The 16,669-nt window shown below is 41.7% G+C and overlaps 2 protein-coding genes across 6 annotated transcripts in view; one reads left to right on the top strand and one right to left on the bottom strand.

The window, feature by feature from the left end:
- LOC121857744 (cysteine and histidine-rich protein 1 homolog) overlaps positions 1-4,309 on the bottom strand; it is a 30,538-nt gene extending 26,229 nt beyond the window's left edge. The window contains exon 1 of the mRNA XM_042353871.1: positions 3,730-4,309. Coding sequence (XP_042209805.1) covers positions 3,730-3,936 — 207 coding nt within the window. The 5' untranslated portion in view covers positions 3,937-4,309. The remainder of the gene's footprint in view (positions 1-3,729) is intronic.
- Positions 1-16,669, top strand: part of LOC121857743 — a 100,851-nt gene that overhangs the window by 48,473 nt on the left and 35,709 nt on the right. The window lies entirely within an intron of this gene.

The raw sequence follows: 16,669 nt of genomic DNA on the forward strand, positions 1-16,669 counted from the left end.
ATATCTTACAAGTGGAGATTTAGTAATGGTATAACAGCTTGAACGATTTAAGAAACTGTCTTAGTTATTTACCGTAACTTTAATATCATCAATTTAGTGGGCACAGTCATAAAGATTAGTATGGGAGGAAGGCTTGACCAGTTGCCATTATGAACACTGACATCTCCAATAACAATAAAATTACAGAAGGGTGTGAAGAGAGAATGCGTCCAACTTTGTTGAAAAACAGTAGTAGACCTAGATGGGAGTGGCACCTGGCATGAACTCAGGGTGTTGGTGACAGGTGCACCCATTAGAAATTTCTAGGTCCACTACTGCCATAAAGTGTGGTATTATTTAACATTCCTTATTCTACTCAGTATGTCAATCAACATTTTCACTTCACACTCTATCCAATATCTTTTTTCAACATTCAGACCATAAAACATGCACCGCTAACTACTGTACTGTACTTGCATTCTACCATTAACATAGTAATGCACATCAATCTTTCACTTCCTTAAGTCAAGAGAGAAAGAAACACCTTTATTAATTTACTTCAAGTTAAACTGCCTGTGAAAATTTAGAGATTGTGTACCTAGAATAAATTTCTTTGCAAAGCTGTTAATTACATTTAAAAGAAAAAAATACATATCAATATAATATACTGTATATCTTCATGTATTTGCAACATGTTTAAGGGTAGATAAATCAAGTTCCCATAATGGTACTTGATTAATCTGGGTCTGTAAATTTGGGGGAAGATCATAGGGTAAGGAATATCCCTTAAAACAAGATCCAGTACCTTATGATAAACCTAACCCGTCAATGCTCTCAGCAGTGTCAGTTTAGTCCCTCATCATCAAGTCCAGCATCTAATGTGAGGAATAACCCAGCTAATCATGACCTCCAATGTAAGCACTGGATAATATTTAATATGACGTTCAGTATCTATTGCAGCATGCAATAAATTAACTCTCGGCTTCCAAGTTGGCTTGTCATTACGTGTACCTGAAAAAAAGACGCTGAGATACCGTACTGGTAAACTTCTTCACAATCAGCTTTAGCATTAAACCCAGAACCAACATACATAGTTTTAAAAAAACTATGACTTTTTATTGAGCAACAATTCTTTTTCTTAACTGTAATTATCTTGACATTTTTTCATGTACGTAATTAAATCACCTTCCAGTCAATTCTCTTCTAGGAGTCTGAAGCAAAACCCCAATCTTTACAAATACAATAACATATGTGAGAACTTCCTGTAATGTGAAAACCAAGTGTGAGTACTGAACTGAACTTTGGGGCAATTTTTCAAAGCATGAATATCTCTATTTCAGTTAAGATATTAAACTGTAAGCATTTCATTAGGAGGAGGAGGAGGGAGTGATGATTGGATGGTATGCAGTGTACTGTATCAAGTAATACTTTATCTTCCCCTGCCCGATGAAGAACACAAGCAGTTAGTTCAGTTTTACATATTCAAAATTCTGTACCAGAAGTTAACAGCAACCTAACATAATGTTTCAGAGATTATAAACTATCGTGTTTGTTAAAGTTTGTAGTTTCTTAGGGTCATACCCAGTACTGTTCAGATGTAATACCTGTCTCTTAATACTGCTTGCATACACTATCTTTAAACGTCAATAAAAATTGGAGATTGGCTACACTTCTGTTTACATTGTTGCAGAAAAATCTGATACATGGATTTTGGGTAATATCTAAGAGTGCGAGTATAATAATATAAAATATTTAGAAGGCAAACCTTACAGTTTTAACTATCGCCTTAAATATTAAATGGAAGTGAAAACTTGCCCATGAAGTATCGCACCTACTCACTCCTAGATGCTTCAATATATACTCATGTGATCACTAGAATGTCATTTGGATATATTCAAAATAAAGCAAATTTCTTATAAAATTTTATTTAAAAATAGTATTCATACAATGTAGATTGTCATTACATGAAACACCTTGAGACAAAGACCATGATACTGATACGCTATCATGCAAATGGGAGTGAATGAATGAAATGTCTGATAAAAAGTAACTTGGAGTAAATAGTGGTGTAGCGGGTCTTTTACATTTCTCACAATGGCTAAGTACACCTAATAGTTTGCAAATATACTGTACTTGTATCTGAGGATTATCTGCACCATCAACACTGAACCATTTACTCAGTAAACAACAGTCGTGGTCACTGAGATGTCAAAACAATACAATTCGGCACAAAATTATTCATTATATTGTCCACACCAAAAACAATGCTAATAAATTAAATAGTCATTTCATATCTCCCTGTATGTGATCAGAACAAAATGAGTATTCTGTCTGATGGGATTTCATCAAAGACCATTTTCTTACTTGATAAACACACCTGCATTTGGAATATTTGAAAAGAATATACAAAAGAAAAAAATTATAATAAATAAATAAAATAAACATTACACTAAATAATAGTATCACTATTAAGGCGCACTGCAGTTTCCTCAAGGTCAGTATATTAGCTCACAAAATAAATTCAAGTATTGTCTGTACACATTGGTCCAAAAATTAATATTGCATAAAAGTCACCCAAATGAGAACTTTTATAAACAACTATATGTCTTAACTAGAACTATATTCCATACACTGAGCCTAACAGATTACTACTACTGTACAGTATAAAAATTCTTTGTTAAATGACTCAATGTTCTCTTCAGAAACAAGTGACGACACTGTTGCTACATACCAACAGCTTCATCATATGATATGTAGTGTATTACTAAACCCGAGGATGAATATTCTTTAGACTGTTTCCAGTACCAGTGTTTGCTGATTTTATTTCTTGCAAACACTAGCAAAATGAAAACACAGCTTAGCAGTAATGTTATTATTCATCCTTGTAGATAAAATCAAAGAATAGAATACATCCAAAACTTTTTTCAAGCACATTGCTCTGATATACAATCTAGTCTTTAAGATTTAATTCAACAACCCTATTAATTTATATTTTAAAGATGGAACTGTCCAGCTAAAATCAGAAACACTGTACCAGCTTGTAGAACTATTGCAATTAGATTTCTGTACTGAAACTGAAGGCTAAGTTGTTCTTAAGATTAAAATGGCTTACATTATCCTTTTGTAATGATGAAAACAACTTAGTCAAAAATATTTCCAAATACAGAAACTATCATTTCAAATTTTCTATATTTAATATCTCATTATTTTGTAACAGCTAAAAAAAATGCAATGAGAAATTACCAGACTTTTGAGTACAGTATTTTGTTTTCTTTTTTGCTATTTGATAATATTGACAAGTAAATCTGTTATTATATTTAAGTTAGAAAATCAAACCTGAAACTTAAAAAAATAAAACAAAGTACACTATTCCTTACTGAAAGTAATATATGTCCAACCTAGAACTATACTAGATGTTACTGCTACATAAAAAAGTATAATTCATTTCTACACTGAAAGAGATAGCAGGTAAGATCTATATAATGCTTCTATTAAGTGAACTACCTACCTTAACACTGTACTGTACTCCAAACCTAATGAATGTGAGAACAAAGGTACCTTGACCAATGACCATTTACCACAACCACTGGCGGTATTTTTTGATATAAAATTCATGAGCTTACTATATATATTTCACTAATTGATTTAATACAATAAAACTATACTGTATCAAAAACTTAATAATTCACATAAATATATCATCAAATCCAAAAAACAACAATAAAACACCAGTAAAGAAAACGCACTGACCTGATACACTGCTGACCGAGGGAGGTCGAGACATACAGCGCAGCATAAAATGCCACCAAGGCGAGCCTCTAGTTTATTGTCAGTGTCATCGCGATCACAGGACTCAAGTCGAGGTTTCTTTGAGGTCACTTCATCTCCTTTCGTCTCCTCACAACGTTTTTCAGCCACAGCTGGGGCGCCAGAGGAGGTTGAGGCAGGTTCCGTCATTGTTCCTGCGAGTCTGGCACTGGTTTGTTGTCCTCCGATCAGCTGTTCGCACAGGCGTGTCTGGCGGCGCAGCTCGCCCCTCCGAAAAACAAAGTAGTTCCTCAGACAACCGTCTAACTTTTACTTACACTTTATTTTTAGGTGCTTTATTTTAATTTCAAAATGTTAATGGTTTTATAAAGTTTTTGTGTAAAGTAACGATATTACTTTGTAAAAAATATAACGATAATGACCTACATTGCTTTGTTAGGGATTGCGTAAAAGCAGACATTGGAGAAGCTTTCGTCGACGTCATACTTCGCGTTGAAGCAAGTTATTTCTTGCATCATGCCAACCAATCGAAATATGATCTATTTCCTTATAAAACTGATATTTATCGTCAAATACGCAGTGTATAATTTATTTATTTTTATGAATTGTGCTAATGTTAGCGTAGAGTAAAGTCCGTCAAGACCTAAAGCTCCCCTACGGTAAAGTAATGACACAAAGGAGATGAGCCCCGATATAGTGAATTTCAATATTATTCTACGCAGTAATTTTTTTAAGTATGAAGCTCGTAGCCCGGTTAGTAAAGTATGTTTGCAGCTTCATCCAGAGGAGGATGAATCACGACGCAACATTAAAGATCATCTGTGAATTTACAAGCGCAGGGTAATGTAATGTACGTACAGTATTATTTATCGTACTGTACAGTACGTACAAGACTTATTATTTAAATCATAACTGTTAGAATAATTCGTATAATCAAAGAAACCTGTATAACTATTACTTGGCTTACATTTTAACTCGTATTAAAACTAACGGTCTGTTAAGATTAACTACGTAACGTTTTGAGTAAATCGAAAGAAAATTTGGTCAGACCAAAAACACTAGATAAAAAGATTATGGAGCTCCTACGCGTAGATATACGCCGCGTTACAAATAAATCGGTTTCTTATTCGTACCTAAAGGCCTTGGTTACACCTACTAGACAGCGAGAGAACAGCTTTCACTAAGCGCTAGGTAAGGTTGCCTCACACACCTTGTTCTCAAGTTACCGATGCTCCTGTGGGTGGTTGTTGTCGAATCATGGACCAAATCAGCTATCTTATGAAGTTAAAGATTATGCAATTTTATGTTTTGCTACTTTTACAAATACAGTACTAGAGTGTGACGATAACGCGACGCACTGATGAAGTATTCAGAGGTCGAGTCGTGCACTACAGCATATTCGTACCCAACATTGTTATTTGTTTGTTGGTTCTCTGGCTTGTGTTTAGGTGAGTCTCTTTTTGATCACAGTGAAAAGCTATACAGGAAATGATGTGTAATGACAGATTGTGCGTGTTCTGTGTAGGTGTGGATGCAAAATCAGAGGAGTGATGATAATGACAAAATGCAGTTATTTATTTACAAGTGCAGTACTACATTTCTCTGATATACTATTAACTAGTAACCTCGACTTCTGTTTACATGCCGAATCAAAGTAAAGTTGTAGGTTGATTTTACTGAATCTATATCTATTTATCTATCTACGAAGAATAGCCATCAAAAATACTTTTGTAAGCTATAAAGCTATCTCTTTATAGCAACAGAGTGACTCGGGAACCATACTTTCGCTTGGCAGCCAAACAATGATAAACGAGAAACTCCACAGCTGATCACCATTCAACATTCCTGTAACACCAGTAGCGTAAGATTCCAACATCACATGTAGCTTGTCAGCCCCTTTGTAAATTATGAGCAGGGTCGTGTGATAACAGGAGGCAGGGGTCAGATGAGGATGAAAGGAGGCAATGGGAGGGGAGGGGAGGGGAGGGATGGGTAGCCTAGTTAAAGGGGTAAGGGGAGGGACGAGTGGTGGACGGAGGGAACAGGTCGTAGGCGGTGGAATGTGCAGCTGTGTTCCTCGTGTTCCATCCTCGCTCTTACCTCCCCCTCTCACTATTTCCTAGCCTCACTCCACCCGGTGTATTGTCTCACCTTCCTGCAAACCCAATTTACCTCATAATTCTTTCCTCAGCCGTTTATTATTTGTTAACACCCTGATATACGTAGAAAGGATTATAAACATAGGTATTTATAAACCCAGACGGTTTGTGGTCTGCGGAACACCTGAGTGGACAAAATGGCGGGAGGTGGGGTGAGGATCGTGAGGTACAGACGGAGAGGGATAGCTGGCTGCGTTGATAAAGTTATCATTTTGAATTTTTTTGTGTTAAGTGTTGAAGTTGTACCTGTACTGTTAATCTATTTTTCGCCTCTACTTTACTTTTTTACTTCATCCTCTTCACCACTGACCGGTCACGTCTCTGTTACGCACTGTTGGCGCACTTGCCAAGTTGACAGCATTGTATAATCCTGACCCATTCCATGTTTTGTTGATTATGGCCGCCTTTTAAAAGACTTTATTGGGTCACAGCCCTATTGGGCGCTGTAAACTTGTAAACTCTTTGGCGCTTCGCCTTGCAAAGGATGCAAAGGGGTGCTCAACAAACTAGCCTCTTGTGGTGCAAATCTGAAATCTGATTCTAACGCTAACCTAATAGTAGGGTGAAATAAGCTGGAGGTTAATATTTATGTGATACAGACGCGCTACAATCAGTTAAATTTTAAAATCTCAGAAATAACAATGCAGATCAAGGTTAAATACAAATACAAATCTGGAGGACATAAAAATAAAGTTACAAATATATTACTCAGGATTATATACAAGGCCATCGAAATATAATGCCCGTACTTTAATATATAACCATTTCAAGTTTAGGCATTCCTATTAGATGTCCTTGTATTATATTTAACATTATTTCCTACACAATGAAAGCAGAAGTGGATAATATTTCACTCTTGTTGCCACGAGTTTAATTATAATCTCAGGTAGCTGTTGGTCATACACACACACACACACACACACACACACACATAAGAATGGAGGAAACTGCAGCGGGCCTATTGGCCCATTCTGGGCAGTCCTGTGCATGGGCGTCCGCAGAAAAAAAAATGCAGGGGGGGGGGGGGCAATGTTATCCTGAATTCGACGTGTGAAGTGTGAAGACATCATTGACAATTTCGGAAGAGATCCCCGACGGCTCCAATTCCTGTTCCAAGAGTAGTAACCTGCTCAAACTGAATGAACTGTTGAGAAATGTTTATGTTATTTTATTCATTTTGTATTTTCCATGTAATTTTTTCAAATTTTTTATTTTCCAGGGGGGAGCAAATGCCCCCCCTTGCCCCTCCCTGCGGACGCCCATGGTCCTGTGTTCACCCAACCCCTATCACTCATATATCCATCCAACCTATGTTTTAAGCTATCCAGCGTATTCGAGTTAATGATGTTTGGTAACTTGTTCCACTCATCCACTACTCTATTTCCAAACCAATGTTTACCTATCTCGTGCCTAAATCTAAATTTGTCCAATTTAAGACAATTGCTACGAGTTCGCTCCTGGTTGGATAGTTGAGTACCTTTGTTATATCACTTTGTTTAGCCCTGACTTCCATTTATACACCTCGATCATATCGCCACACATCTGGTAGGTTAGTAACGCTGTACCCATACCGGAACTCTCAGCATGTAAACTTTGTGATAAACCTTTAAGGCATACACTTGAACACTATATTATTGAATGTAACTGTCAAAGACTTCAGGCCACCTGGCTTATTGTATCATGAACTTTGTAATTACTACATTGAATAAGGGGTGCTTGAGGACATTCTTGCTGTTTATCCAAAATTTGCTAGCGAATATGATGTACTGTACTTCTTTGTGTAAGAACCTCTGTCCTGCATGGCAGTGAGCAGTGATATCACCCACATGACTCTGAACTATATATACTGTTAATGAATATGATCTATTCCTTTGTGTATGAACCTCTGTCCTGGGTGGCAGTGAGAAGTGATACCACCCTCAATGTCAAGACCTGACTGAATTATTCAGAATAGGCAAATTGTACTCCAAGCTTTGTCAATAAATTTGTTAAACTAAAATCAAAAGCCCCTCACTCTACGCCTCTCTCGAGAGTGCAAATTAAGATGCTTTAACCTGTCTCTGTACTCAAGGTTCCTAATGCCCGGGACGCTTTTGTGATTATTCATATCTTCAGCAGTACAGGTTTATGAATAATCAGTAAAACTCATGGATCTTTTCGTGTTCCTCTTGGTCAGTGGTTACCTGCATACCTTACAAGGACGACGGCAACGATTTCGTTACGCTCGAGATAGATGACTTCCAAGTGCATAAAACAGAGAATATGGAGTTGCCGACGAGTGTGCCGATATTGTTACACTCTACTGAGCTTATTTAAGGGGCGGCAACACCTCTGGTTGGCAGTGTCTGCACTGTCTGGCATCCATGCTTTCATGTTTAACAGAAATCAGCTTAGCAGGAGACAGAGTAACATTGCTATGTGTTTGAAGACCCATATCTACTGTTACAGATAATTAATATGCTTTGTTAAATTGCATTTATTAGGTAGTATTGTAGTGGATTTCTCCCCTACAAACGCTGTTTGTCGCTGAGTAGCCGACCCCGCGAATTCCCCAGTGTGTGCCTCGTGGTCTGGGTCAACCAGCGCCGCCATACATCGCGGAGGTCAACTACTAAGCCACGCCTACCTCCGCTATTTAAGACCTGACCTCGTAGTGCCCCCTCTTTTCTTCTAGCTACAGCCGCAGCAAGCAACACCACCTCCTCCGCTCCTGCCTGGCGGCCCTCGCTCCCGCCGGCGACCATGGCGACCCACAAGCTTGTCCTCCTCTGGGCACCCTCACCAACCAGCTCTCTCTAAATCACGCTTGTAACCACGCTGCCACTTCCCAGCACCAAGCTGCATTGTACATCCAATATAACATGTATACAGAGAGCACATTGTGAGTTTCCTTTCTCCATCCCATCCTGAGTGTGAACCCAAACATCCCATACCCCACAAATGGTGACCCCCGGAGATTCGCACTCACACAGGATGGAGGAGAAACCGATCACGCTCCCAGTCTTCAAGCAACATGGAAGACTGGCTTATCCACCCAGAAGCAGCTCTCATCGGCTCTACAGCTACTGTCTCTAAACCGCAGGTTAGATACCCTAGAGCAGCACTGCTTCTCTAAGCAGACACCAGCTCCTCTTCCTGCCCCAAGCACCACGTCCTACCGACCCCAGCACACCCGTCCTGCCTCAGACGCTGCCCCCGGCCCAGCAGTACCCCCTGCCGCTCCTCCTGATGCAGCCCCTGCTCCCGACGCGGTCCATGCGCCTGAGTGCGGACCAACACACTCCTCTTTTCTCCCTCAGGCACTCCCTGCTACTGTCCTGCACCCTGCTGCTGTCGTGGACCCAGCTGCTGTCACGAGCCCTCCTCCGCTTCTGCTGACGCAGCCCCTGCTCCTGACCCAGGCCCACACACCCCAGCAGGCGCATCTGACGACTCTGTACCTGCCGAGAGGGAAGCACAACATTCATCGCCTCCACGCACCCTTTTTCTCCCTCTCTACTCCCACAGATATTGTGTATCTAGACAGTTGTCTCCTCTAGCGGCCGGCTTATCCACGCCATCGCCGTTATGGCTCACATGTGGCATGCACCGCCCATTCTGCCTCACATGTGCCATGCAACCCTGCAGACAACAAGTCTCCTACACCGCCTGGAGGGAAGGGGGGAGTATTGTAGTGGATTTCTCCCCTATAAACGCTGTTTGTCGCTGAGTAGCCGACCCCGCGAATTCCCCAGTGTATGCCTCGTGGTCTGGGTCAACCAGCGCCGCCATACATCACGGAGGTCAACTACTAAGCCACGCCTACCCCCGCTATTTAAAACCTGACCTCGTGGTGACCTTTCTCTTCTTCTAGCTACAGCCGCAGCAAGCAACAGCACCTCCTCCGCCGCTGCCTGGCGGCCCTCGCTCCCGCCGGCGAGCATGGCGACCCACAAGCTGTCCTCCTCTGAGCATCCTCACCAACCAGCTCTCTCTTCTTCTAGCTACAGCCGCAGCAAGCAACACCACCTCCTCCACCGCTGCCTGGCGGCCCTCGCTCCCGCCGGCGAGCATGGCGACTCACAAGCTGTCCTCCTCTGAGCACCCTCACCAACCAGCTCTCTCTACTCAACGCTTGTAACCATGCTGCCTTCCCAGCACCAAGCTGCATTGTACATCCAATACAATATGTATACAGAGAGCACATTTGAGTTTCCTTTCTCCATCCCATCCTGAGTCTCGAACCAAACATCCCGTACCCCACAGTATCCCACTGATTGCGTAAGTGTAAAAAACAGGCATAATGCGCATGACATAAACATATTTATCAGTGGTTGTTCAAGCGTGACGAACTAGTTCACACTGTCTTCTAGTCTGAACATACACTTTACAACAAGTACGGACCCCCACAGATTTTATGGCCTAAGGCGTGCTTTGCAGGGCGGAATTTTTACCCAGATGCCAATTCATCAGACAAAGAGAATGATGGTGAATGTCCTGATTATGGTGAGTATTTCACTGATGTTTACATGCTTTTTTTTTTGGTGATGCTAATAATTTCTACTAGGTTCATAGCTAATGTTTTTACCGCCGGCTTATGATTATTATGTTTTGTCTTATTATAGGGCGTGATTATATGCCTAATGAAGAACTGTCAGAGAAGGCAAATTTGATGGATGAACCAACATCACATATGCTCGTACTTTCTATCTTCACTTCATTCCTTCTGTAGTTGTCTATCATGCTTTCCATCTTGTGACTATTCAGCCAAACAACTCAACAGCCTTGAGGTAGTGCAAAATGAAGCCATGCCCATCATTCTAGGATGCCCAAAATCAACCAGAATTGTAAACATGAGGAAAGAACTCGGACTGCCCTCCCTATCTGAGAGGATAACTCTACTTAATACCATGTTTTGTGTCAAAGATTTGAAGAACAATGGTCCCCAAACTACAGCTCAAACTGAGTTGATGATCTATCTAAGTAATCCCGACTATCTCGCGAACCTTCCACAAAAGACTCTTTGGGGCGTGGCTTCATAAAAGTGTTGCAGATCTCTTGAAATGGAATGTCCCAATCACCCCAGAGGAACCCATTAATGCCATTCCTCCTTGGCTGGAAATATCAGTTCCTATTAATTACACTCCTGTTGGTAGTAAGCAAATGTTAAACACTGATATGATGAAACGTGTCACACTAGAAACTATTAACAGACACATAGAGAGTATTAAGTCAAGTGAATGTTATGCTTTTACTGATGGTTCTGTGCAGACAAACACAGGTAGAACAGGCTGTGCAATTGTAATATATAAAGAAAAAGAGACGATAGTGTCAAACAAGCAAAGGCTGAACAACTGGGCCAGCACAACACAAACTGAGCTAACTGGAATCTACTTGGCCACAGACGACCTTAACAGCCCGTCAGGTTCTATGTCTAAAGTTGTATGTGATATTAAAAGAAATGATAACTGTCAATGAGAACAACTCTCGTATCTAATTTGTGTGGATTCCGACCCATGTTGGAATTAGGTGTCATGACCGTGCTGATAGACTGGCCAATGAGGCATGTAAGAAAGAAAATGTTGGCTGTGACCTTGGCCTGTCCAATGCTGTACTTAAAAACATTCAAGTCAGAATCATGAACTCTGATCTAGAAGAACTGAGAAAAGCAGAGACCTTGCAGTTGTAGCATTAGTAAATACAAGTAATCACGGGCACCTTCGTGCCCAGTGAAAGTTTGAACGCTCGTGCTTGGCTAGCGTACAGCGAATGAGGGTGCGCCAAGTCCGTAGACTTGCATGGTTAATTAGGATGAGCCAAGTCCGTAGACTTGCATCGTTTTCCATAGTAAATAAAATTGTTAATTAATGCCTTCCTAAAGAAACCATTGACATGGGACCAGGTTTGTTCCACTCTACGAATTTTTTGCGATTTTTCCACCAAGTTTGATGATAAACGATTGTGCCGTTTCGGCTGCCCAGAACAGACACACAGACAGACAGACAGACAGACACACGGCTAGATGACAAATTTTGTGATGAGAGGTGCAGGTATGGCCAGCATAAGGACAGAACCAGACAATGTGATGTAGTCGTGGTCAGAATTAGGCTAGGATACAGACACATCTGGCAAGTTAGCAATGCTGTGCCCATACCGGAACACTCAGCATGTAAACTTTGTGATAAACCTTTAAAGCATACACTTGAACACTATATTATTGAATGTGACACTGTCAAAGACTTCAGGCCACCTGGCTTATTGTATCTTGTTGTTTATCCCAAATTTGCTAGCCCACACTGATTAATCTTCAATTAGAATATGACGTCCAATGTATATGAGCCACTGTCTTGCATGGCAGCGAACAGTGACATCACCCACATGACTCTGACCTAAATATACTGTCAATGAATATGATGTATATCTTTGTGTACGAACCTCTGTCCTGCATGGCAGTGAACAGCGACATCACCCACATGAATCTGATCTGTGTGTGTATATATATATATATATATATATATATATATATATATATATATATATATATATATATATATATATATGTAGGTATGTGTATGCATATGTATGAGTCTGTGTGTTTGTGTGTGTATATATATATATATATATATATATATATATATATATATATATATATATATATATATATATATATATATATATATATATACACTTACGTGTTTCGGGTCTAATGTAGGACTTATTAACTCCCTGACTTGATAGTTCACTGGACGGCTGGAGACTGCTCGAGCTAGTCAGCCGGAGGCAATGGCCAGCTGTTTCACACCTCAGCAAAGCTCGTTGTCAACACTCCCTCTGTCTCACTCCTGTCCCCCCTTTCTCTCTCTCTATTCCTCTCTCTCTCTCTCTCTCCCTCCCTTCTAGTTTATTCTACTGTGACGGTAACACTCCCCCTGTTGAGCTTGTTCGAAACCCATTGTCTGCCTGGAGTCTCACTCTCCGACTCCCTCCAATAGGCAGAGCTTTGTCACTAGACGTATTAACACTGAGTCCTTCGTCTTTACTTTGGCACGCCTCACCAGGCCGTCATCACCCGGTACTGCCTTCAATATCCTTCCCAGCATCCATTAGCTCCTTGGGAGAGGATGTCCAGATATGATGACGATGTCCCCAGTGCGGAAGTTGCGGTGTGCCCGGAAGTGCTTCTGTCGCTGCCGGAGTGTCGGAAGATATTCCTTAACCCACCTCTTCCAGAATTGGTCTGCAATGAATTGGGCATGCTTCCATTTTTGTCGGTACGCTTCTGCTATGGACTGATAGCCTCCGGTGGGCAGGGTTCCTGCGTGCATTCGCAGTAGGTGAAGTGGAGTGAGTGCTTCTAGGTCTCTCGGGTCGTTGGATACTGGGGTGATGGGCCTCCCGTTGACGATTTCTTCCACGGCACAGAACAGGGTGTTGAGTCGCTTGTCGTCTAGTACCTGTGTGCCCATCACCCCCTGGAGAACCTTCTTCACCGTGCGGATCTGACGCTCCCATACTCCACCCATGTGAGAGGCAGTCGGAGGGTTGAACTCCCATTCTATTTGCCTCTGCAAGACTGTGTTCCTAACATTGTCACTGCTGTTCCACTTACTCACCGCTTCCCGAAGTTCTCTGATCGCTCCAATCATGTTGGTTCCATTGTCGGATCTGATGCGCTTGGGAGGTCCTCTGCGGGATGTGAACCTCGTCATGGTGTTGACGAATGAGTCTGTGTTCAGTGAGGTGAGGACTTCCAGGTGTATAGCTCGGGTGGCCAGACATGTAAACAAGCATCTCCATCCTTTCGCCTGGGCCCAGCCTTGTTTAATCATGAAGGGACCAAAACAGTCAACTCTGGTGCAGGTGAATGGCCGATCTTCTGGATGTACCCAGTCCTCTGGCAGGTCAGCTTGGCGTTGGTGGGAAGGCTTCCAATTGCTTCTACAATTTACACACCTATGTAGTACTCAGTCGATCATTGATCAACTTACGGCATTTGGGTTATAAGGGCGAGGATTTTCTTCTTCTCCCTTATATTCTTATTTCACTTCTTTCTAGGTCTTAGTTCCTTCAGTTGTTCTGTCTAAATATTTATTTTCATGGTTACTTCATCACCTCAGACCTTTGGTAGCATTGCGAGGGTTAGGGCACCTGGGTACTGTAATTCTGGTATCAAGTCACTGGACAAAAATAAATGTGGCTACAGAGGGAAAATGATACTCCTGATAGACTCTAAGAAATGGTTTATTAATATGAAATTAAATTAGGTAAAAGATGTCATTAACATACAACTACAAGGTTCAACTCCTTGGCTTTACTCATCTGCAATTCCAAGTGGATACTTTTACTTCTTACAACATTACTGGTGGTACATTATATTAACATACAGCTACAAGGATCAACTCCTTGGCTTTACTTATCTGCAATTCCACTTAGATACTCTTGCTTCTACAACATTACTGATGGTACATTACAAAGACTACACCACATGACAAACTTACATATGGTACCTTCACTAAAACTGTTGGTAGTACATATGGAGGATGCACTCACAACACATAACACGTTAATACTGATACTAACAATTTATATGGGTTCACTACCCAACAAGGGATAATTATATTCCAGTTTATTATCCCCAATCATATATAACAAATACTGTGGACCAAATAACTGTACGGAGTGTCCCAGGGCATAACACTGGTGTCTCAACAAATGAAGATCGCTGTTATGGTCGGTTGTAGTCTTACATGTGGCGAGATTCTGGGGTCTAGTTCCCAAGAGGCAGACTGGAGCAGTTTAATCCTGCCGAATCAGCGACATCGTCCAATACAGCTAACTGTTAGGTATCCACCGACCCCGGGCAGCCGGTGGGGTGTTCAAATAACCCACACACTGGACCTGGGATAATTTGGAGACGTCAAGGAAGGGATGATGATGACTCAATCACAAACAATCTTTCGTCTAGCAACGATCGACGACATTTACGTTATAGTAATTCTTACACTGGGTAAATGACAATTTCACTGTTACAACATGAACACTGTTATTCACAAAATTGACTAAGTTAAAGTGAATGACTATATCGGCGGGGAACACTCGCTCATATACCTGGGATAATTTGGAGACGTCAAGGAAGGGCTTTCTCCTTCTCGCACAGGTTTATATACGCCGTGAGTTGCCAGAGGTGGCTACTCACGCAATGACAGAAATTACATTCAAACCAACTGCTACACATTCAAAGATGACCCTCAGTTGACACAGGTCTGGCGAATTTCTCAGGTTGACTTACATAAACTAATTCGAGATTGAGCTTGCCAGGAAAAAGTGGAATATATACGTTGACAACTGTTAGTACCCCAAATGGGCGGGACTTACGGACAAGGAGCCTTTGTGTATATACGTTGGGATCTTGGAGAAAATGGCTGGCACCTAAAGAGAGGGAAAACGCATTTCTTCCTAGGAATAACTCATCAGTTATCCACATGTTTTGCGGGCGTGGAGTATAATATGAATCATCAGGTTTCAAACAGACCAGCCGTCATTGTGACCATGACAGGGTATCCAATATGTCTTGCGTAGCGCTGCTAGAGTGTGCTCGTGTCCTGAGTGGCCAGCCCTGGTTGAATGTACCTCTTGTATGATAAGTTCTGTGGTTTTGTCCCTTGGGTAATAGTATGGGGTTCCTTTGGTCTGGATGGAGAGCAGCACGCTTCAGTCGGCCGCCTACTCTGATCAGGTCGTCTGCACCCAGGTAAGATTCCAGACTGCTTACGTCACCAGTCCTGATGGAGTGTCCTCGTTCCAGCGCATCCATCTCGTGGGGAAATCCCTTCCTTTGTATCAGGCTCAAGACAGCTAATCTTGCCTCATCCAACTCGCTGATCTTCAGTCGATCTTCTTGGTGATGTTCTTCCTTTGGACCGTTGAAGCGCCACTGTATGAACCTCCTGAGCCACGCCACACCTTTCAGTAGCTTATGCCACCAGAAGTACCTTACCCATAGCCCTTTTAGGGTACTCTCCCCCTGGTCAGTGCTCGTTACCAGTACTGTTACTTCTCTTTTTACCTCTGGATCTTTATCTGCAAGGTTAGGAATCGGCTTTGGGTTCTTTGGCCAATATTTTATTTATTTATTTATTTTTATTTTTATTTTTTTCCCTTTTTATTTATTTATATTTATTTATTTATTTTTGTTTTTAACAAAAGAAAGGGGGGTCCCTGAATCCATCTGCAGTCCTTGTTCAGTTCTGCCCCATGCAGTCCAAGGCTGGCATCATCGGCTGGGTTTTGGTTGGAGGTCACATGTCGCCATTGTTCTGCATCAGAATTCTCATGTATCGTTGCAATTCGGTTTGCCACAAAGGTATGGAAGCGCCTGTGTTTCGTATGTAGTGAAGGGTGACCATGCTGTCTGCCCAGAACACTGATCTGTCGATCTGCAACTATAGTTCTTCTCTCAGTTGTTTGTCTGCTTTGGCCGCTAACACTGCCGCACATAGCTCGAGCCGGGGTATGGTTTGCTGTTTCAGAGGAGCTACCTTGGCTCTGCCACACACAAAGGAGGTAGAGTGGGCTCCGTCTCCACTTGTGGTCCTGAGGAAGGATACAGCCCCGTATGCTTGCTGGGAGGAGTCACCGAAGTGGTGCAGTTATACTGTAGTTATTGGATTTGCACATTTAGGCTGGTAACATCGAGGGATGCATGCTTAAGACAAGTGGGGAAGTTCATTTAGCCACTGCCGCCAAGCAGCTCTGTTGTGTTTGGACATTTGCTCATTCCACCC

This window comes from Homarus americanus, unplaced genomic scaffold (genome assembly GCF_018991925.1).
Source record: "Homarus americanus isolate GMGI-L3 unplaced genomic scaffold, GMGI_Hamer_2.0 scaffold16712, whole genome shotgun sequence".
NCBI lineage: Eukaryota > Metazoa > Arthropoda > Malacostraca > Decapoda > Nephropidae > Homarus > Homarus americanus.